Genomic DNA, 25284 nt, shown 5'->3' with positions numbered 1-25284 from the left:
GAGTTCCAGCCAAGAAAGTCTTTCAGCCTTCCCACCGAGCCCCATCCTCCCATCCTCCCTGAACAGTGGAGGAGGGCACCTAATTGGGCAGAAAACAGTGTATACACTTCGCTATAGGCTTTTACTATAATACATTAATTAAAGAAAATTTGAAAAATTAAGTTATTAAAGGGAGGAAATACTGAGAAAATGTTATCTTTGGAGAACAAACTTTAAAAAAAAAATCAGCTCAGTGTTTACTTTGTGTTATTCTTGTTCAAAAGTATTTAGTAGTAATGTCGTTAGCCTTTAAAAAAAATTTGACCATGTCCTTTACATTTCATAAACCAAAAGACCCAGAGGTATCTGTTTGCCTTATTGTTGTACAGGATCTCAGCGAATCAGTGATAGTGACATCTCAGATTATGAGGTTGATGATGGTATTGGAGTAGTTCCTCCAGGTGCGTGGGTGAAGAGCATGGCTCTGCTTCACTGTGCTTCTTATGCTTGTGTTCACTGTCAATTTCCAGACTTATCTGGGATACTGAGCTGGAGATTTGTAGCACAGAGAAATCAGTATTCTATTATTCCATGGTGACTTGTGTTCCAAATTATTAAGAAAGTTTAAAATGGACTAATAACTATTCATTAACAGTCCCACTTATTTAATTTAGTCAGGTTCTGTTGTAGAAGCTAAGATGGCTAGCTAGGTTGAAATCGTTCTTTCACAATGCTCTGAGCATAAGCAAAAATACGAATTTCATTTTGAAAGGATATGGTTAATTTTCTCAAATAAAAATTCCATTCTCCTATGTTTTATATTGTATGCCTAGGATTTTTCCTTCCTCTGTTTCTGAAAATAATGTAGCCTTCCATGGAATATACTGAGAAAGGTGCATGGCAGGGTTTAAAACTGCATGTGGCATGGCTTAACTTTTAATGCTTTTGTGATGTGTTTACCACTTATACCTAGAATGTATATGTACATATTAAAATAAGGAAATGCTTTAGAAAGATTCAATATTCATTTTAAATTGACATCTTTTTGTCACTGTCAAGTTAGTAAAATTTTTGTGGCATTATGTGATTCAAATCTATGTTTCTCATCTGACTCTCATCAGAAAGTGAGCAAACCAAGTAGTAAAGGCTTATTTTCTTGGCACTAATCCTGTGCTATTTCCTTGACTTACTAATAAAAAGTAAGGAAATACCAAATAAGAAGTAAAGAGAAAATCTTGGGACGTATAAATATGAGTTATTAAAGGCATTTCTTTAGGACAGTAATGACATATGACCCCTTAATTTATGTGATTTCTCAGATGGAGATGCACTTAATTTGAGGGCAATGATTTTGAGAAAGTCAGTAGACAGATTCCACATTAAATCTAAATGACTAAATTCACAATTCAAAGAGAAACATACAACTTCTTTAAAACTAGGAGAAATTATGGAGAGTTCTCTAAAATTAGGTTTCATTTGCTTCCTATAATTCAGAGAAAATATAGTCTTTAATCACTGTATGACATTAGCAAATTTTTTTTTTTTAAAGATTTTATTTATTTATTTGACAGATAGATACATAGTGAGAGAGGGAACACAAGCAGGGGGAGTGGGAGAGGGAGAAGCAGGCTTCCCGCTGAGCAGGGAGCCCGATGCGGGGCTCGATCCCAGCACCCTGGGACCATGACCTGAGCTGAAGGCAGCCGCTTAACGACTGAGCCACCCAGGTGCCCCAGCAAATATTTTTAAAAACAGTAAACCTGGTGCTGTTCACATCTATATTCTTAGGTAATACTCTCTGATATCAGACTGCAGGAGTTTTAAGTATTAGTGGATAAAATTTCATATTTTCTGTTTTGTTTGTTTTTAAAAGTATCATAATAATGAGACACATTCTCCACAGAAACTTTAACACAACATTCAACAGAATATTTGTCTTTTATAAAATTGAAAGTGGAAAAGTGATTGTACATTAAATCCACTGACATATTTAAATAGGAATCAGATGATTCCCAGTAGGAAAGTCATCAAGCCTTTCTAACAAGAATCTTGACTATTAATCAGCATTAATGTGGTCATTACCAACTCATCTAAACAGAATTTACTCTGTGTGTGGTCTCAAGTTTTATTCACCCAAAATTTCATATTTTTTAATGATGAGGCAACAGCAAATGGATGAAAGAATAAGTGGCCAATTGAATAAATACTAAATTACTAAAATGGTGAGTTTCCTTTCATTTCCCTGAGAGATCACACAGATAGCAGCCAAAATGGGAGTTACAGGACCCACTACAATTGGAATTAATGCTTGGATACCACTAAAAAACATGGAGTTTTAAAAATATTTGTATTCTGTACTGAAATATACCATATCATGATTTTTATAAACATATATAATCTCTTTTATTATATAGAAGGAATGCCTAAATTGTCATTTCAAATAATATTCATTTTTATTTAACATTTAAAAGGTAATGAGGCAGGACTCTTATAAGAATGTAACAAATCAATAATCAATAAGTAATATTTTATGTTCCAGAGGTCTCTTCATAAGTTAAAAAGGGAGATAATGCAATTAATTTATATTTTCAGGTATACTCTTCATTGATACAAAATGGATGTATGGTAGCTTCTGAAGAGATATAGGTGTGGACAATATAAAATAGCAAGTTACACAGTAATATACAATACATTTTTTAAAAAAGAAGACAGGTGAGGCATTGGTAAAATAAGGGCAAGCAGCAAAAATAAAATGAAAGGATAAGTTAATAAACAAGCAGGTGGATAAATTCTCCTATGCTTTTAGAGATAGATTACGAATTTTTTACTATGTTTCCTAGCATCCAATATGAAGGGAGATTTGTTTAGATGTAGATACTAGTTCTACATATGTTCAGTGTACTCTGAAGTTTCTGGTTTTGTTTCCTGAAGTTCAAAAGCTTAATTTAGATGTCCTACCACAGCTGAACCTTAAAATTTCTAATACTTTTGCTTTTCTAGGACCACAGAGTTCTGTGCTCTGGTTTGATGTACTTACTACCTTTCTCCACTGAGGGAAATCTAAGGTTCTAAAAGTAGCTGAGAAGCTCAGAGCTACATTTTATTAACTTTATCATAGCTTTGTTGTTATTTAAAATAAGTAATTTTAGCTGCTTAAGAAGAATAAAAATATGCAGAATGCCCTTATGTGGGGCAAGACACGTGGTAACCCCAACTTTTCTGAGCATTATTGCAAATTCAGAAAGTAAAAAACAAACATAAACACACTCTTTGAGTTAACCAAAACATTGAAATGAGCATAAAATAGCAGTTTCCTCCCACCTTTTACTGAAGGTAGAGAATATGTGTTATCAATAATAAATTACACATAATACAAAGAAAACCAAATTATTTTGAAAAGCATCAAAAAACTATGTATACAAATTAGGATAGGATAAAAAAAGAAAGATACTACTTTCTATGTAAATACAAAGGAACCCATGAAAAAAAATCAGTTATACCCTTCTAACAGTAAGATGTCTAAATTCTCTAAGTTATTTCCTAATAGTTTTATTATATCAAATATGAAAGTGTTATTTATATACCTGGAATATTCATTGAAATCTTGAAATGGTGCTCCCAATTCAATCTTGACCTTCCATAATTATTGTATGATTGATACAAAAAGTTATCAAGTGATATCAAATGGTAATTTGAAGTGTTTAAGTAATTCAGACCTTGGATTAATTATCTTTAAAAATAACCACCATTTTTTATAATGAGCTATGAAATAAATTCACTACATGTAAATTTACTTGGTTTCTTTCTAAACTTAATATTACAATTTATACACTTGAACAATGACAAAGAAACTTTCCTATGTGGAACTCAAAATAATAGCTTAATTGCTATGATTTTTGTTATAAAATGAAGTATGTGAAACTATAAATTATAACATTTATGGTTACATTATTTGGCCATTATACTTACATTTTTAGAATGACAGAATGGTTAGGCATCTCTGATCTTGATATTATCATTTCGAATTGTCATTCATAATCATTTATGAAATGTTTAAAGATCTTTCTTATTTGTTAAGCTTAGTTAAAAGATCATACAATCACAACAAATAAATTATTGGAGAATTTTAGTCTGCCTTTAATAATGATGTTCCATGGCATATTTTAAAATAATGTAGGAGTTATCAAGTAAATAAATGAAGAAAAGTTCAAGCTGCCCAGTTAAATTTAATGTTTTCATGTTTCATGTACTTTTATGTAGTTGTAAATATAATTATTTTTCCTTTGGCTACAGAATTTTTTATTTTCCTTTCAATAATAGCAAACAATGACCCTTGTGGAAAAAAAAATTAATTAACTGTTACTTGGATTTGAGATTGGATTACTGTTTTATCTTAACTAAGTCAGAGATGATATAAACCTTTTTGTTTCAAGGGAGAATGAATTTAGAATTTATTTTTAATTGCAATTATGTTAACTGTATTAACTAAATTATGTTATCAACACATTTTGTGGAATAGTTTCAGATGTCTGAGGTAGATTTGATGATTGTTTCTATAGGAGGGTTAATTTTCTCTGCATTATTGCCATAGTCATCCCCATCCATACACTATTTTCATTTGAAAATTATGGTATTATATGTAGTTTGCAAATTGAGTGAATATTTGTAATAGTGAAGATCTTACTACTATTTGTTAACAAAAATTGATATGATAACTTTTCTTTTTTGCAAAGACATCTGAAATCCGACTAAAATAGTTTATCCTTTGGAAGAAAAATTCAAATAACATTTAAAGAGACCCCAAATTTCTAAGCATTGACTTATCTATTAACTATAGTTCACTGTCAATGAAAAATCACTAACTCATCATTTTTTAAATTAAAATAGTATCCTAGCTCATCATAACATCTGAGGCATCAGCTGTCATATTCATATGCAGTATCTCCATGGGCACCTTTGAACAAATCTGTAACCTGTTTTTATGCATGTATATGTTACACTCTGTGTACGTATACTTAATAGTTTTGAAGAGAAAAGCTAATAATACTGATTGCATGGCATTTATTGTAGTAGGTCCGTGGCTGCTTTAGATATAACTTGATATTATGTTTACATTATAGAAGAATACTGACTGATTTTTTTGTGTGTACTCTTGCCAGTAGGTTATAGGTCTAGTGCTAGAGAAAGTAAATCTACAACATTAACTGTGCCAGAACAGCAAAGAACAACTCATCACCGCTCACGTTCAGTATCTCCTCACCGCGGCGATGATCAGGGAAGGCCGCGTTCACGTTTACCAAATGTGCCATTACAGAGGTAGGCTTTGAGATGGGCTTGAAGTCTCTGACAGTACTTTTTAATTTTAATACAATGTAAGCTGCCACAAGACTGTTACTGACATGAAATAATGGTTTGGTCAGTCAGGTTATTTTTTCAGAATCATTTGTGGGCAAAATGTCTTTTTATTCATTACTCCATCTATATTACATTCTGTTTTTGAATCTCAAGAAATTTTTTCCACGAGTAGAAATTTATGTCCCAAGCACGGTTTTTGAATAACTATCTTGTATTCTGTTGACTAGTTTTCTCTCCTGTTAGGAAGAATTGTATGATAATGAATAACTTGTGGAGAGAAATGGCAAAGAGGAAAAGCTTAAGAGGCAGAAAGTATTTTTAAGAAATTTAGAATTTTGGGGCGCCTGGGTGGCTCAGATGGTTAAGCGTCTGCCTTCGGCTCAGGTCATGATCCCAGGGTCCTGGGATCGTGCCCCACATCGGGCTCCTGGCTCAGCAAGGAGCCTGCTTCTCCCTCTCCTCTGCCTCTCCCCTGCTCATGCTCTCTCTCTCTCTGTATCTCTGTGTCTCAGATGAATAAATAAAATCTTAAAAAAAAAATTAGAATTTAGAAAAAAAATAATTAAAAAATTAGAATTTAGAATTGTCTCTTTGAAGCACTTTAAGTGCTTATAAAAGCATGTAAAACATAAGTAATGTAGTGCTATATTTTATCTTATCCTGAAATATACTTCTGAAATTTAAATTAAGTATGCAGATGAAAATGTCCTTTTTTGACAGAGGTGCAAAAGAAGGTTGGAGAAATGTAGCACAGGCAAAGCACTCATAGAGAATAAATACCTTTAACTCATTGATAAAAATATGCATTTGGTTATGATGCCAACACTTTTCAAGCCATGCCAGTTTTTTGCCAGTTACTGACAAATCTTCCCCATTCGTCTGTCTGCCAGATTTGGGAAGATTATATACTTTGATGCATTTGTATTTTTGTAACCATTTTAGGAGTTTAGATGAAATTCATCCAACAAGAAGGTCACGTTCTCCAACTAGACACCATGATGCCTCCCGAAGTCCAGTTGATCACAGATCCAGAGATGTGGATAGTCAGTATTTATCAGAACAAGACAGGTATTTGTTCAAATTATGGTCTCAACATTATAACTTTTTATTTGCTCTGTTTTAGTGTATGATAGATATCTTGGCATAGTACATCAGAAAGTAAAAGTATTTAATCATTCAAAACTGAACTCTCAAGGAACAGCTGTTAGGATATTCTAAAAGAAATGCAACTCTAGGAAATATTTGGCTAACATTATATTGTCATAATGTGTGCATTTGTTTACAAATTGAAATTTATGTTTAGCCAGTTTAAAATGTATTGCTTGTAGTTTCTAAATTATAGAAGGAAGCCTGCATAAGCAACTTTCAAATATTTTGTATTTTGTGGGTTGCAGTCTTTGGGATGTTATTTATGTAATTATAAAGTTATGTTTTTTATGTTATTAAACAGTTTTGGATACAGGTCATCTGAAAGACAATGTTGCCGAGTTTCTGTGAGAGCTTCCCATAAAATGTCTATAAAGTATAAAATATATGAGATGGAGTTTTTCATATGGAAACATTCCCTGGACACAATTACTAAAAATCTACATTACAACTCTGTTGTTCTACATGCCCATAGACTTTCTTCTCAAACTAACCACATACCGGTGTAATATGCCAGACCACAAGCTCAGGATTTGATTTAAGGTTTTAGAATACTCACCTTGTTGAATATTCTCTTCTGGATTTTTAAAGTAGAGACATTTTCAGGAAGGAGTAGGGAAATCTTAGTGGTGCTTAATGATTGACTTTTTGCCATGTAGTCAAGGACACAGAACTCAATAGGGCTTCTTAATCTACTTTATTGTCATCCTACTGTGGGAAGGGGTGCCATGACCTTCAAGAGTGGAGTCATATTGGGTGCTGAGATAAGAGCTGCTCTGAGCAATAGGATTCCACACTGCTCAGCCTGAGTTGAGTTGAGTGAAGGCCACTTTGTCAACATTAATTGGGGGTCCCTTTGAATTTAGGTGAGGATGGAAAAAAAAAGACTTCTTGACCAGGGCATTTAACAAAGTGAAATTAATTTGAGCATAGAAAAAGTACCAGTTTTAAGATAAAACAATTCTAATCGAGTATATTCATGATTGGTTAAGAAGAAGCATATAGGATATTGCATTTTTAGTGTCTGTAAAAGCCAAGAGGACTCCATGCTTAGGGTTCCAATGAGTATCAGAAAGTCCAGATGTGTAGGCCTTTCAGAAGTTTTTAAAATATCCAAGTATCTGGAATTAGAATAGATTTTTGTGTCTTATTTGGGGAAGGTTTAGTTTAGTTTTGTTTTGTTTTAATATTCTATAAAGTCACTTGGAAATACAATAGCAAATCAACAACAGCTAGGACTTTGACCATGATGTTTGTACTTTATTGTTTAAATTTTTTAAATACTGTCATGTTTATTTTTGTTTAACCTCTCGAGCAAATATGCTAGTGCAGACAATCTGGTTTCTTCCCTTTTCATGTTTTCATCGGCATACCATTGGCATAACCCATGTCATTTAATGCCTCATGATTTATCTGTTTCATCCACCACCCATCCTGTCTGTGCAGTGAGCTTCTTATGCTGCCCAGAGCAAAACGAGGACGAAGTGCAGAATGCCTACATACTACCAGGTAAATACAGGGATTTGGTAATGGTAACTGTGTGTGATGACTCTCTTTCCATTCTACTATTCTTTCTTCTCGCCCTTAAAGGTATTATTACAAATATGTAAAATTAATTTCCTGAGTATTCAAAATTTGTTTTGTTTCATTGGAGATTGTGGAAAGGTTCCAAATATATTTTAATTCTAATCCAGACAGACTGCTTTTCTGCTTGTTTATTCAAAATCCAGAGACTTATGAGCCTCTGTGGAACTGTTTACACATTCCTAAAACCGAGGCACCGATTTCCGCAATTACAATTCAAAATGCTCATTGTGAGCGGCCCCCTCCCCAGCCCCCGGCAGCACACACACACACCTGTCTAGTCACAGGAGGTCTGATCTGTGCATGGCAGTGTTATTGTTTTGATGATTATGTTTGTCTTAGCCTTTTTTTATTTCCTTTTGGAATCTACTATTGTTTATATTCTATTTGCTTTTAGTAAAATCTTATAGCACTCATTTTTTTACTGGCTGAACATCAGCTTCCTTCTTGATAAAGAATGAGAATATTTGACCTTTAACTTCTAAATCTTCCCTCCCTTTGTCCCCCCACCAGTTTAGAAGGGTTGTAATACAAACTTTCTCGTAAAAGCACACAACAATATGATGCCTCTTTAAAGATGAAAAGAAAAGGGGATGTAATATTCTCCTGTAATTTGGAGCTTAGAACCTGATACTTTATTTATGTCTCATTACATCTTGGATTTCATATCCAAAATTAATTGATTAATTAATTAATCTCTTACAGATTACTCATAGAATGCAAGCTGTAAACATTTATTGTCAATTTAGAGTTAATAGAAGGTAAGGAAGTAGAAAGTCAGTGAAACAAACCAACACACAGACAAACTCTTTCAGATATTTTGGCCAATAAAAAGACAGTGGGAAAGAGCTATAACTGAAACACCTGCAGTGCAAGGACAAATGCAGAATTTATTTTGTCTGCATGGAACATGTGGCTCTGCTCAGTAATGCAAACGTGATCATGCTAATAAGAATTGTTTCAACTTCTTATATATATAAAATTATCCTACTGATAACTACTTCCATGTCTTCCTGTAGAGCCACAGGAAAAAAATGAGGAAATACTAGTTTTGATTATGAACTGGGGAAAAATATAAAATTATGAATATTGTAAAAATTATCTCAAATTCTTTATAATGCTCAGCTTCCCAGGCTTCCTATTACTTGTTTTTCCTAACAAAGAGTTTGTGGGTAGGAACAATGTGTTTACAAATTCAAAAAGTTTTTTTTTTCTCATAGTCTTATTGATTTGACTACAACTGTAAAATAATAAAATAAAATAAATTTAGACCAATGTCCTAAATAGAACAGCTAAACATATTTTTTTCTCATATTTTATACATATAAAGGTGAAATATCAGGATATGCAAAATATGATATATGGTAATTTCATCATTTTGTACAATCTTATCTTCAAACTACATCATATCATATTCACTTAGAAATTTTAAGAATAAAATTTGAGGATTTGCTACTTCTCAGCAAACAAGGAAAATAAAATTCATTGAGTACCAAGCATAGTGTTGTCATTAATGTACTTTATCTCAATTCTCTGGCAGTAATTATATGATACGAATGTTATTACCCTCATTTTACAGATGAGGAAAGATGCTGAGAAAGTTTAATTTGATAAGTAACAGAGCAAGGATTCAAAATCAGGTCTATTGACATTTTCCACTAAACTAGTTTTTCCACAATTAGATTCTGAGGAGTTGGTGCTGTGCCAATAAAAGAGTTTGTGAGTCAAACAGTGTTTGGAAACTTTGCAAATTATAGTCCCTCCCTGAAGATTTAGTATGCACAGCATGTTGGAGTCATACACTAAAGAAATCTGTCTCATGTTGTTTAATCCATTTTCTGCCTATTTATTTTAATAATTAATACATAATATTCAATTATATTTATAACATAATTATTATAACTTAATACTTATAATAATAAATATCTACTTAACCATTAAACCCTTCTTTTCATAAAAACATGACCTGAGAAAGTAATGTTGTACAGAAAATTCTATATATAGCTGCCTTACTATGTCCTGGATACTTTATATCTGTTATCTCATTTAATTCTCTGAGCACCCCTATTAAGTGGATGTTATTGCCTCTCTTATATAAACGTAGGAAAAGGCCCGACCTGAATTATCCACGTTCATTGCCATTAAGTGGCAAAGCCAAGGCAGGAATTTAGGCCTTCATACTATATATAAATGTTATGCTATCTTCCATTCTGTTTCACAGTCTTTGCTAACCCTTGTTCAAGTATTTCTGAATAAACCCCTTTTGAACCGATTGCTTTAAAAAGTTAGATAGCAACCTATTGCTGAAGATATTTGCCTAAGTTGAAAAGAAGACTCTTGTCTGTGAAGCGGGCAAAATCCTTAGTTTCAGTAAAATCTGTCTTCAGTTAGTTTTCAAATATGGTACTCTAATATATTTTTAAACTGAAGCTTTAAGAGATTTCCTTTGATTTGACCAGTAGTATAAATATGAGTAAACCAGTGGGGTGTTTGAATGTTTAGTGTGTCCTCAGCAAATGTATATTCCCTTCCCGATTTATTGTATTTTAATGTGAGCTGAAATAGACTTGGGACTTTCATAATCAGCAATTAAATTTGTAGAAACATTATTAAATTGTCAAAAAATTAATTGATTAACTGGATCTAATTTGCCCTTGGTGTAGTACAGACCATCCAGAATCCCTCAGAGATTTTAAAATAATTCAGATAAAGTTGGGCTTTTTTCTGCCAAATCAAAATTCATATTCTAGTTTGCATCTATTGCCCATCTCATTGGATTTCCAGTGATAAATTTTATCTGTAGTTGGATTTGGATTCAGAGGCTAGTAAATGAGAGGGATTTCCTCCACTGCAGTCACTTGGTCTTTTGGTCTGGCCTTTCCTTACTGCAGCCTGGTCCCAAGACCAGCTTTCTCCCTGCCATGCTGGTCAGCTCTTGCTTATTGCTAGAATGTTAACTCTCTCAGTCAAGTTTTAATTCCCAAATTACATAAATTATTTGGTTAGTACATTTAGCTATGAGTTGTTTACTTCCACAGAAGCAGGTATAATATTAAATCAGGGATTAAAGAGTAAATTTAAATATTGATTAACTCATAGAGTTTTGTTAGCAGATATTTTTCAAATTAAGACAATTAAATTATGATTTTGAGTCTTTATCTTAATTATAAAGACTGATGTCTGTGATTCCATATTTTAATAATTCTTATTCTAACTTCAAATAATTACTGTGGTTATTCTGAGAAAAAACAAAAGAGCTGTCTTTGTTTGTATCTTTATAGGCCTTCTACTTTTTCTATGCCCTGGTAGAATTCTCTTCATATATATTTTTCTGTTTCCTGCATGTTTGTGCTGCCACATTCCAGACATTTTGTTAGGCACTATGAAACATTACCACTGAAGATGCCTTGATTAGAGAACGGTTCTCACTGGAATATTTACAAGGAAGAGTCCTAACAGTGAGTCCCAGTTACAAACTAATCCTGAATCCCTGACCTACTAAAAATAACAAATTTAAATTTTAATAAAACACTAACATTTCTTCTTGAAAGTAATTATGCACAGAGAAACATTAAATTAATGATATCTAAAAATAACTTTAATTATAAAACTTATGAATTCTAGAATATTTCTCTAACTGAAATCTAATTACTCAAATATCAGAATTCTAATCGTCTTGTCATTTATTTGTTGTTTTACTTGTTGATTTTAATTATGATCATTAATTTTATATTATTTTATTTTTGGAAAATTTTAATATGTGAAGCTCAATTCTGCCTGCACATACCAAAACCAAGTCAGTGACTAGACAGGACTTCCCCCTTCATCATGAATGCTTTCACTCAAGAGTATTGACATTTACTGATGAAATATTTGTTAGGTAAGACCATTTGGAAGTCATGCCTTCCACTTCCCTTGTCTAGTGTTGTGAACCAAAATAGTTGAGTTGTAACTTTTTTCTCTTCCGATGTCCTTCATTTTGTTTTGGTGTGGCATCTGTTCTTGGTAACGAAGTTTTAGGCATTTTTGTTTTAGTGCTTTCTGTATCCAGTTTTTTCATAAGTAGGTGTGATCTAGTCTCATTTTTTTCAGTCTGAGACCCTTTTAAAAAATTATGCAAACCAATTCAAGCATAATCTTTGTTTAGTTTCATTTTCTAAACAAAATTTTGCACTGCCATCCTGTCAGCTCTCTCACACCCTTATGAACTGAATCACAGTGATTCTGCATTTTATGTAAAGGGGACATTATTTTATGCTTTACTCTCTAACATGGTCTTCCTTTCTTTGTTTTCTTTGTCTTTCTCTTCTACCACTGGATGCAATGCACTGGCACTAGTGAACTGCAGCCCTCCCTTGACAGGGCTAGGAGTGCTAGTACCAACTGCTTGAGACCAGATACTAGTTTGCATTCACCAGAACGAGAAAGGTATAAAATAAAGACTTTCTTAATTTCCTATCATTTGTACTAGTGATTTTTTTCAATCACTTTGTTTCGTTTCATGTGAGTCTCACAGGTTTGTTCATTCATGTTCACTTTGCTAACTGTCTCCATCTCCCCCTCCCCTTATTATACACATCTATGGAGAGAGATATGTGTATATGGGTAAGCCCTAGGCTACACATACACATATCTCCGTGAATGTTGTTGCAAATGGTGTGATATAATTTGTAACTGCTTCTGGCTTCTGCTTTTCCCCTTCTGTTGCTGTTTGGTGGTTTTATTTACACATGACTCAGGAGCCTTCAGTATGCTGATAACGTTATAAGGTACAGAGAGTTATCGGAAGGGGGGAGGATCACTTTCCTATTAGTTCCGATGATAAATATATTGATGGGTTTTACATCAATCTTCCACAAACTTAAAATAAGAATTCTGTTTTGGTAGAAAACTTCCCTTGTGAATTTATATTCTTTGTTTAGTCAAGGTACTCTGATAGAGATCATGTTTCCCAATAAGTTATATTTTGACAACAAAAAAAAGGGTATGTTTATCTTAGATTTTCTGATGCCTTACAAAAATAAATGCACATTATATACACACACACACATAATTCTGCTTAACACTTTTAACTGATTGATTATTAAATAATTCTAATTTTACTTCAAATGTATTCAAAGTTTTTGTATTGCAATATCTCCTAATTCTGAGGAGCTAATTTTTTCATTATAGTGCAACTTGCTATCCCAGTAAACTTGGTTATAATTGATAGTCTTGGATGTAATTGTTATTTCTTTTCAATTAGAAATCACTCACTGGAGATTTGTTTACTACCTCTTTATAAATCCTGAAGAAAAACGTTTAGCGGTGCTAATGTGTAACCCACTTCTCCTCTTCTTCAGAGGCTGCTTTAAACTTTTTTTTAGCAATCTTTCTAGTTTGAATCTATTTATCTATTTATGGGATTATTATTTATGGATTACTATTTATGGGATTATTATTTCTGGACTTAAATAATAGGTACGGGTATACACATCCATTTTTAACTGTCTGCATATGATTCTACTGAAGAAATTACTTTTTTATTTAGTATTCTTTTGTATTTGTATATTTTGTAATAGAAAACAGTGGAATCGAACTTATGTTACATTTTTTTATATTTGTAATAGAAATTTTAGTTGAAATGGCTATAGGCTCTTCTAAAATCACAGTTGAAATTGTTTTTTTCTCTTTTGTTATGTATTATCTGCCCCAAGAAAAAAAGTAAATACAAGAGTAGCAAGAAAAATCTTTTTATATGTTTTACTTATTTTTATTTCTTTATATGTTTCTGGTTGGTATTAAAACAGAATAGAATTGCTCAAGTCAGTAGAATATTCTGACTATAACAAGACCCTAACATTTTTAGTATCATTTATATAAGGTGCTAATAGAAATATAATGCAAGCCACATGTATAATTTTTAATTTTCTGGTTGCCATATTAAAAAGCTGAAATTAATTTTAATAATTTAACCCAGTATATAGATGAAATATAATTTTGACATATAATCAGTTAAAAACTATAGATATTCCTTTTTTTGTATTCCTAATAGCCACTTGTGGCTTGTGTCTACCATATTGGACACCACAGGTTTATTCTTATGCTAAAACCTATCTAGTATGTGTTCCCTTGTTACACTAAAGCCATAGAGTTCACAAATCTATGTGTTGGTGAGTTTAACCTCTCAGATAATGCTCTTAAAATAGATCAGCCTATAGACAATCTGGCCACAATTATTGTGCTGATCATAGTGAAGTCTCAGTGAGTGTACTTACTTTTCATAGAAGAAAAATATCACTGAAACCTGTATTTATTCACTCTATATATTGAATAAAAAGAAATTTTCCATTAAAAAATGAAAGGGGACAGAGGGGGCAGAAATTGGTATTATCAGTGGTCTTTCATTTATTGCAGTCAACTTTGTTTCCAAGAAGAAAATAAAATAAGTTTTCATCAAGAAAGTTACACGAGTTGTAGATTCTTATTGGTTTGGAGGATAATGACCTCAAATGCCCTTTTGTGCATACTTCGAAGCAGAACATCACAGTATCAACAGTGGTGACTTTGCTCTCTTTGGAAAATGCACCTACAGTCCCTAGGCAGAATGTGCAGAGTAGGGAGAGGGAGGCTTAGAGGCTCTTCCAGGTTACTTAATTTCTCTGATTGACCAGAGAGCTTCTTATGTGAATGCCTAATTTATACATAGTAGATAAAATTTTAGAGAAAAATTTTTAAACATAATTTCATATTCTTAAGATAGTAATGTGTTTCCACAGTCTCATGAACTATAAAAGTTAAATAATTTGCTGATTCTGAACCATTTTGATGAACATTTATATGCTCTTATACCAACTCAATGCCCTTTTTTGAAGTATCTTCACTAACTTTTAAAACAAATGAAGTTTTGTGTCAATGCAAAGGATGAAATTGTCAAAGCAGACTCATTATCCAACACCATAGTTCAATAATGATTCAAAGATAAAGGAGCATCAGGCACAGATGACATATTCTTTTCTTCAAGGAGTCCCAAACCACAAGATCCATTTTTTATCTCTTATTAGGGTGGTTTAGCCAGGTTAAATCATGCTTGGAGAAGCACTGTTTGCAAAGGAAGCCATTTCTGTTTTTGAATGCCTTCATTATATATTCTGTTGATTACACAAATAACAAAAATAAGTATGGATTAGCCCATTGCTCCATCTAGTCATGCTTCATAAATCAAGAAATTTGGGGTTTATTTGCAATAAAAGTTCTAGAAAGACTAATTATTTCCTACTCAAGATGTCTAATAGAGGACTCTCCTTTATGTTTTCACTCGCAAATACCACTGAATGTTTACGAGGACGTCTGTCAAGGCTGATCCACTTTTCCTCCCTTTTTATTCAGGTCTGCTTCAGGTCATTCATTCCCACCCCGCGCCCCCTCCCCCCCAGTTCCCTGTTTGGGAAGGAGTAAGTTACAGGCCTCCATTCACCTTTTCTTTCCCAGGTTCTAAAACAAATTATTACTTAAATGTTCAGAAACATTTATTTTTAGAGCCACTGGAGAAGAGTTACTTTTCTTGGATGTTTTATCTTCTTCTTTGACCTTTCATAGAAATCATAGCCTTATTGAAGGTTCACGAAAGGGTAGTCTATACTCACAGCCTCGTTTTTACCTCCTCGTAAATTCTGAAGTCTGACTTCCGCTCCTTACCATGGCTCTACCGCTGTGCTGAAATTCCTCTCTGAAGTACATTGGCTCCCTAATTGTCCAGCGGCGTCTTGAAACATTTTGCGTTAACCACCCTGTCACTTGAACCTCTCCTCTATTTGGTACCATCTACAAATTTTCTAATGACTCAGGACACAGTCTCCTCTTGCAGGCCTTTCTTCCTATCCCACCCCACAAAGATAGGTATTTTTCCTAGCTCCATCTTTAGTTTCCCTTTGCCCCACCCATTCTACCCCTGAAATTGTATTTCTATCAAAAATTTCCATTCTAATACATGAAGGCAATGCTCCAATGTAATTGACCAGGCCAGAACTTTTCCTTGAGCACTAGGTCTGAATTTCTAAATGATAGCCATTTGTGTACATCAAAATGTCTGAATTAAATTCATTATCTCCCCTTACATCCTTTTATAGCAAAATACTTTCTTTTCCTAAATGTTGCTCTTATTAGATGGCTTTGACATATAACCAGGCACGTTATCTGGAAACATTTTTCCTACTCTTTTGAGAATCTCCCAAGCAGATCCCTTACCTTGATTATATTGAATTATGTTATAGCCCTTCCCTTGTCACTCTTGTCCCCTAAATTATTTCATAAGCTTTATTAATAGTTTTTATTCCTTTTTGACTCAAGTTTTCTTTCCATTAAAATTAAAATACCATCTTTCCTTGTTGTCTGCTTAAAAATTTTAACTGATTCTTCAAAAATGCAGGTCAGATAACCATAGCTTTTATAAAACCTTTTTATGTTACCCACCCCCCAATACCTTTTGCCAGTCAGAATTACTCACTTTTCTGGGCCCATAAAATATTATATATTTTTATTAAAACATTATATTTTACTTAGTAGTGTGTTTTTCTGCTATATTTTATTCCTGGAGGATAGGGATCATATCTTATTTGTCCTTGCTATCTCTTGTGATAGCATTATTATTTTTTACTTAATAAATGTTCAATTTGGAGATTGGGGGGGCTTAAAAAATACTCCCTATTTTCTGTTCCTAAATTTCAGTCCAATTGTGAGCTAGACCCAGGAACTAGAAGATGGGAGATCTAATTATCACCATAAATACAATGGACAAGTTTAGAAGCTGTGACTTTAGGTCTACAGGCTTTGCTAATAACTCACCCCAGAATCAGTCAGATTCACTGAACCACAAGACAGGTTCAGTCCCAGGCCTCACATCTTACAATGCTATGTCCCATAGCGTTTGCTGTTTACAGGTAGCTTGATTTGGAAGGGGTAATCCAGAAAGGACTGAGTCACCTGTGCCTGGTCGTTCAACACAGTCACTGATCTTATAAGCCAGTCCTCCTGGGGCGCCTGGGTGGCTCAGTTGTTGAACATCAGGCTCAGGTCATGATCCCGGGGTCCTGGGATCGAGCCCCACGTGGGGCTCCCTGCTCAGCGAGGAGCCTGCTTCTCCCTTTGCCTCTGCCTCTCCCCCTGCTTGTGCACGTTCTCTCTCTCTCAAATAAATAAATAAAGTCTTTAAAATAAAAATAATAAGCCAGTCCTCCTATCCTGGGGTAGAGTGAGGCAAAGGGTAGAAAGAGACCAGGAGCATTGCTTGAATGAATTTCCCTCTGTATGGAAACATGAGGACTAAAGGAAAGGAGGTACCTACCTAAAACTTAACAAATGTAAATTGAATTAAAAGAAATAAACTTTGTTTCAAAGTGTAAGTATCTATATTAATTTTACTTTAAAACAATATTGGGAATTTTTTTTCTTTTTTACTTATTAATTTATTTTTTTGTTTCAAGTTTTTATTTAAATTCCAGTTAGTTCACATACAGTGTAATATTAGTTTCAGAAGTAGAATTTAGTGATTCACCACTTACATATAACACGCAGTGCTCATCACAAGTGCCCTCCTTAATACCCATCACCCATTTTTTAAAGGACTAAAATGAATAGTGGGATTAGACAATAAAAATACATACTATATGATCAGTTGTCTCTTTTGTTCAGATTTAGTTTCTAATAGAGTAGTTCACAAATATTTCTTACTTGTGCTATTTATGGAGTGAATGGTTTACATTTCCATATAATTTCTCTTTTAGAAAATTGAACTGCTTAGCCATGTTCTGCCAAGAGATATGCGCCATTGAAAGGTGCACATAAGCAAGTGTAAATATTAATTGCACACTTAAACACACATACATTTGTTTTACAGTGTATCAGTGCTGGGGGGAAAAGACATGACATAAGAACCATTTAATTGCTTACCAAGACCTGTCAGTTCTAATTCCTTTATATCTCATCAGTGGATCCCCTCACCACTGTTAATCTCTTCGTTAACGTTCTCATTACTTCTTACCTGTAATAACTTATTATCTACTTGGACATCCACAAATATATATTAATTACTTTTTCTGTAACTGTCAAAACTAAACAAAAAAAAACCACTGTAGTTCCTTATGCAGGGAGCTCACAGCCTGTTAATTCAACCCCTTAACCATCAGAGTGACCTTTCTTCTTCTGCTGTGATCACAGAGAAAGGGATGGGCTCTGAACAAAGAGAGGATCTTAATTAATGAATATGAGATACCTGATATTGAAATACTAATAGTGTAACTAACCAGAAATTTCTAGGCAGGGTATTTGGGAAAGAGAAATCAAGAAGGAGCTGGTTCAACTTCATGATTAATAACTCCAACATAGCCTGCCATGCTAGCTTCCAAGATGAGAATGGAAGCTGAACCCTGTGTGTTTGGCTCAATAACAAGGGGATAAAAAGTCCAATGTTGGCCTTTTCTTCTGTGTCATAGGAGAGAAGGATGTTGCACATAATTTAAAAGCATATAAAATGTACTAGTATATTAGAAACTCCCAAATGTGTTATATTCAAACTTAAGTAATATCTAGTCTTTGGACAAAAATTGGGTGTAAATTGATCTTGCTCCCATATTAAATATATGAGGGAAAAGCAAATGGATTTCTTATATTGGTACCGTATATCAGCATATTAAGAAGGACTTTGAGTATACAGATAATACATGTATTATGCTACGTATTTCATCAAAAGTTACTTTTTAATAGCTTGCATTCACAGTTGCCTGTTCCCAAATGTACACCTTTCCCTTTCGTAGCTTTCACTGCATGTTTCATAACTACAGCATTTTACTTTTTACTTTACTTTTTTGTTTAAATAAACACAAGGACTGGAATTTTGCCTCAAGAAGCAAGGTTATTCATGATCCTGTCAAATTAACATGACTTACTACTTTACAAAAAAACACATTAACTGTATTTTTGTGTTTTCACATACTGTAAACACTTCCAACACCATCAGTTTTAACATGACTGAGCACAAGTTAATGTAGAAGATCCTGTGGTTGTGATTGTTTTCGATTATTTTAGAAATATTTTTTCTTTATTGTCCCTGCAGAACAAAAGCCAGTAAAGTGAAATACATTTTAAAGCATTCAGATTGGACTGACCAGCTATTTAAATAATCTAAAATTATTAGGTAACTTAAAAATTAATGCAAAGTATTTTTAATTTCACAAACATGTAACACATAGAAGAGTACATGTCACACAGTTTTCTCCCCAAATTCTGCTTTTGATACCTTTATCTCTTCATAGCTTCCTTAAGCCCTTCTTGAATCAAGGCAAGTTTGTCTTTCTAAGGCTGACTGATGAAGCACAGACTTCCAAGGGGCTTTCAGAATCGAGTACCTGCTGATCTCAGATAGCCTGGTCACATGTTGACAGCCCTTTGCTGCTTTTTATCCAAATAATAAATCCAGTCAGCTAAGTGAAACGGCAAAGAAGATGGCTTTTGTTTTTTTGAAACATTAGGACTAGTCTGGATAATTATAAACTCTTATAGCTGTATGAGTCCTTAGAGACCATTCAGTTATCCCTTGTTGCATACAAGGAAGCCAATATCCAAAGGAATTACCTGTTCAAAGTGTTCATATCTAAGATATAAAAATTTCCAAATCTGGCCTGTTCAGTCCTTTATTGCCTCTTTTCAGTTTTCAACTAGGTGTTTGTAATTCGTGGTTATACACAGAATCTCAAGATAGTCTAACAAAAGAATGAACCAAGATTCAAACTTTCATCTAATTGTTAATCACAAAAAAAGTATTATTGTAAACACAGAAATAGAAAACAACTGTGTTTCTGCTTTGTATTAAATTCACACACCTCATCTTTGCCACTTTATCCAGTAATTCCGATGCCTAGTATCAAATAAGCATTGGTAACTTCTTAAACCTATTTTATTCAAACATAAGCCAAGTTCTTAAGGGTGCATCTTTTTAACTTAAAGTTGTGTGTGTGTGTGTGTGTGTGTGTGTGTAGATATGTATACACACACAAGCACATTTTAAAGGAACAAAATTACACACAATAGATTTCAAACATCTTCCCAAGTAAATTGTTTCTCTATTCACTTACAGGGGGACAAGATTTATTTTCTTACAAAATTATAATTTATCTGTCCAAGGCTTATCAAAATCAAGAGTAAATTATGGAGTAAAGAATCTACACTTTGCCTTTTTGGGGTGCTTTTCCAGTCCTATTGTTCCATATATTCTTTTATTTTAGGAGTTACTAAATGTCCTGTTTTTTCCTGTCTTGTTCATTGGGCAAACAGGGGTAGATGGTCCCCCTCCCTAGATAGGAGACGACCTCCTAGCCCCAGGATTCAAATCCAGCATGCGTCTCCGGAGAATGACAGGTACTAGCCAACTCCTCCTCACAGACAAGTGGCTTCAACAGGCTGATAGGCCACCAAGTGAAGGATAACCAAGAGAAATGTTGGTTATTATGTGCTTCTTTTCAGGAGCCAGAACCAGATGTGTTGTGATTCCATCACTAAATGCATCCCACCTCTAATAAAGCACCTCAGCGTGTTACTGAAATGAGGGTGGCACATGCAGATGGCATAGTTTATAAACACAGTAAAGTCAGATCCAGTGGAAAAGTTCTGTTTTAAATGAGCATTTGTTTCAGTGTTTTGATTTTCTAGAAACATATTTAAATATTGCTTTTGTTTAAACATGAATAAATAAAAATTTTCAGGTGTTTTAAAATATATTAAAATCTGTCACGGAAGACTTTTCTTTGTTATATTGGTTGATGGTTTAATCTCAGTTGTCTTGTTTTTGTTTTCGTTTTTGTTTTACTACATAAACTTGTTAATAATGAAGTTTAGGTTTGGAGGAACATTAAAAATGTCTGATTGGGAGTAAAATAACTGGTTCTTATATATTGTATGAATATGGTGTCTTTAAACCAAATATTGTCGAGGGCTAGTGTCAGTCTACAAGGTAGGTCTTTAAAAATAGCATCAGTCCTTTGAACGTTCCTCATGCTGACAGTGTCAGAAATGCTGTTATCCTTCCCACAGGCGTAGCTAACGCAGTTTCCTGTTCTACCATGCTTCTTACATATAGTCGTTGGCTTTAACTCTCTTTTTCTGACTGGTCATAAAAAGTTACCGGATGTTTGGGGTGCTTCTCTTCTAGTTTAAGCAGAGATTCAGTCAGCATATTGGTAATATTGATTAAGTAGAGAAGTATAGTTGGTAGCTCAGAAACAGAACAACTAGTAAAACATTTACAAAATGTTCCTTTTGTTCGTTTCCAATATGTGTGGATATAGACAGCAGAGTAATTGCACTCTTAGTTAAGAGTGATATAATTTTTTTTTTTTTTTTGGTATCTGTAAATAGTCAAGATAACTTCAGGATTTCAATTTGGAAGAAAAACTAAGCCTTGTCACTCAGAGAAACTTAAGTCATTTTACCAACGTTGGAAAAGGCCACAAACTAGTAATTTATAAAGACTTTAAGAATATTTTATCAGTTTTAATCTTTAAGAAATTTACCTTTTAAGATGACTTGCGTATTTGAAATTTAAAACTAATTCCTTCTGGTTTCTGGGATAGAATTTTGGAGAGTAGAACAATTAGTAGTAAAATCTCCAATCTAAAAATTATTCTAAATTTAAAGTATTTTCAAATCAGAATATGAAGTAATCATATAAATTAAATAAAAACATACATCCACATTGCTACTCATTCATCCAACAAATATTTATTGTGCCCTGTGATACGCACTCTTATTATGGCTGGAGACACCGCATTGTTTAAGAAAAGCAAGGTTCTGGCCATCAAGGAACTTAGAATTTCCTTTTATAAAACACAATTCTAGAAAGCCTTTGAATTTATTGCAAACAAATGAGTCAGTGAATTTCATCTCATGGAATGACTATTTGAGTACAAGACAATTAAATATAATGGTCTTTAAAATTAATATATGTGTAATTTATCAGGACACAAATTAAGCAAAATGGAAGTCCAAATAATAATTTCAGTTTTTATATACACAAGATGGAAATTAGTTGAAAATTAGTTGTCATTTAATGACGTATGGATTAATTATGTTATTTGATTTAGTAGATTGTATATATAACTTTATGGGTAAATTTTAGGAGCAGAAATGGTCATTTTAGATAAGATCACTAAGGAAACTTTTACTAATACATAATTCTGAATATCCATTTATTATGACTTATTTGTAAATAGGATCTAAGTTCAACCAAAAGACATATATTTTAAATGGCTTGATACTATGATTTATTACTATAGGGAACAGAAAGTTATTTACAATAAACTTTTACTAAAATACAGGAATAATATGTGCCCATAAATATGATAGAGAAATAGCTAAATCAACAGATGCTAAATTCATAGGTAACCATGTCAGCCACTTGGCAAAACTTAACACTTGCATTTTACCTCTTATCAGCTTTATCTAATTATTCATCAGTTTCTACCAATTTCCAAATGAAGGGAAGATAGCATCAGGTTTGGAGATAGCGAGTGCTCATGATGATTTGGGCATCATTTGAATTTTGCCCTAGTCACTTGGAAAATATTCTAAAATCAGTGACAGTATATATAATCAGCGTTTGGATGTCTTGAATCAAGGTCATATTTGATTATTTTGAAAATAACAGCAATACAAAAATTTTGCTTAAGACAGTTCTCCAGTAAGTTGGAAAGCATTTAGTTGCCCCCTTATTTCTTACAGCATGAAAATACATGTGGTTACGTGTGCACATGCACACACACACACAATTTTTGACATAGCATTTTCCCACAATTTAATTTCAGTTTTGAACAATCTTGATGTCATCTCAAGTTGTATTTGATTTATTTGAAATTAACATGGAAGCAGGTTTTTCTAGACCTAGGAAGATTTCCTAGAAGTTGTAGAATATTTAAAACAAACAATAATGAGGAAAAAAATACATAAATTTAGAACCCCAGGGAATGAGTCCGACTTTAAAATTGTTGGGAAAATTTCCCTGCAGTTTTATTACTAAAAGTGTGAAGACATTTTAAAACATAATCATTCCAATAACAAAATACCTCTGTAAATGGCATTATTTTAATATGTAAAAAGTAACTTTTATGAATCTGTGTATACATAATTGTTTGTGAATTTAATAAAATTTGCATCTTCTTGTGACTTCAAATTAATCAAAATTTTTGTGTTCAAGTTAGAAAAAAATGTCTTTTAATATATCCCTGAAGCATCAAGGTTCTGAGTTTAGTGCTCACAAGTTGAAGCAATCATTCTTAAATGTGAAAGGCTAGTATAAATAATCATAATTGTTGTTATCTAAATCTACTTTAAACTATTCTTGGCATAAATTCTTTTTCAGGAAAATGCAGTATTTCTTATTTGGTAATTTTTGAGATGTATCTTAACACTTCATTAGCTAGAAGTTACAAACTCCAATGTGTGATTGAGAATATTTTTGCATCATTATACATGACATCTTTAAGGTGTGTGACTTAAAAAAATACTAAAAATATTTGATGAAAATAACCCTATTTTCCAGGACTTTACATTATTGGCAACAAGTAAATTATTGGAACAAGTAAAACACCGCACTGTGTTAAAGATTTATCCCTGAGTCACTAAAGTAGGTCGTATTTCTTTTGTAAATGATCATGTTTGTATAGTTTCCCACACTTGTCGCTTAGTAGCAGCTACTTGCCTATTAGAATCTCTGACCAAAAGTGTCAAGTGATTTCCTTTGATTCAAACTGAATGAATATTCTTTCTCCATTAAAAATATTTCTGGAATAAAGAGGTCACCTACTTTTTTACTTTCAGAGTTCATGGCAATTGCCAGAGTGATGCACAGTTAACGTAGAACATTTATAAATTCAGTACCTTACTTACCATTTTTATTTGCTTGATAGCATCTTTTGTTATCTGTGCTTTTCAAAAATGTTCTTTATTTGAATGAGTGAAATATACTCATCCACTAAAATACTTAAGTCTGTTTAATGGCTATAGTCAGATACATAAATATCAATGCTGTACAAAAGGGTACATGCAACATAATTGCATGTAGCCATCTTCACTGCATATGAACATTTCTTACTTAGGTAGATTCTATTCAAATACAATGTTTTCTTCCTAAACTTATGAAGAGACAAGATGATAGAGATTTGCATTCCACATTAAGCCGTCTAGGTAGTTAGCCAGCATATATACAGATATTTTATTATATGAATATCAGTGTTAATTCTAATTAAATTAAAACATGGTAGACTTTTGTTACGTTTTCCTCACAACAGAACATACTGTATTTTCATTTTATTATAAAATATCCTTAAATAAGGGCGCCTGGATGCTGCAGTTAAGCGTCTGACCCTTGGTTCAGTTTGTGATCTCAGGATCGTGAAATGGAGCCCCAGGTTGGGCTCCCCGCCCCAGCACCCGAGTGTGCTTAAGACTCTCTCCCTCTCTTGGCTCCTCCCCCTCCACGCGTGCGCTGTCTCTGTCTCTCAAATAAAAAAATAAATCTTTAAAATAAAATAGCTTAAGTAATACTACTATTTTATTAACATATTAATTTTAGACTTTAATAGAATTGTAATACCTTCAGAAAAGCTGTATTTACCAGTGTCTTCAGGGAATTGCTCTAACTGAATTTAGTTACTGAAGAGGAAAGGAAATTAGCACAGAAATAGATTTTAACAATTACCTCTCTTCATTAGTACATTTTATGAATCTTCACATTTAAATTAATAGAGAGAACAATAATTAAAAATGGAGCTTCAAAAAAATAGATTTAATTAAGAACACTCCCACTTCTCTGATTATTACTCTTGCTTTGATTTAATAATAAAATAATTGTTATACCTCCATTTGAATGTAGCTTTTTAACTTTTAAAGAATTCCATTTGTGCCCTGTGAACTAAGGATCATAAGGCCAAAACCATACAACTATTAAGTTGTGAAGTGAAGAGAAAGCTCAGTATTTCTGATTCGTGCATGTCTAGACCAAAGAAACATTCTTTATGAATAATAAAATGATAAAGATTTTTAATAGAACAAAACATGTTAAAACCCAAAATAAGTAAGACATAATGGAAACACTATAATTCTGTTTTGTTCACTTCTCTCCAGGGGTCCCTCCAATAAACGTCAAATCATTCAAGTCACTGGATGGCAGAATGGGCAGAGACCCTAAGGACATGA

At 33.1% G+C, this 25284-nt stretch overlaps 1 protein-coding gene across 50 annotated transcripts in view; it reads left to right on the top strand.

Annotated features, from left to right (window-relative positions):
* RIMS1 (regulating synaptic membrane exocytosis 1) overlaps window positions 1-25284 on the top strand; it is a 490044-nt gene that overhangs the window by 337316 nt on the left and 127444 nt on the right. For 11 of the 50 annotated variants that reach the window (XM_078055110.1, XM_078055107.1, XM_078055103.1 and 8 more), the window contains 6 exons: window positions 369-440; window positions 5139-5295; window positions 6277-6402; window positions 7927-7989; window positions 12403-12492; window positions 20371-20454. In XM_078055110.1, coding sequence (XP_077911236.1) covers window positions 369-440; window positions 5139-5295; window positions 6277-6402; window positions 7927-7989; window positions 12403-12492; window positions 20371-20454 — 592 coding nt within the window. The remainder of the gene's footprint in view (window positions 1-368; window positions 441-5138; window positions 5296-6276; window positions 6403-7926; window positions 7990-12402; window positions 12493-20370; window positions 20455-25284) is intronic. The other 39 variants (XM_078055112.1, XM_078055139.1, XM_078055150.1 and 36 more) reach the window with 8 other exon arrangements.

This window comes from Halichoerus grypus, chromosome 9 (genome assembly GCF_964656455.1).
Source record: "Halichoerus grypus chromosome 9, mHalGry1.hap1.1, whole genome shotgun sequence".
NCBI lineage: Eukaryota > Metazoa > Chordata > Mammalia > Carnivora > Phocidae > Halichoerus > Halichoerus grypus.
The sequence above is the reverse complement of the archived record's forward strand: the minus strand, read 5'-3'. Positions and strand labels throughout refer to the sequence as shown.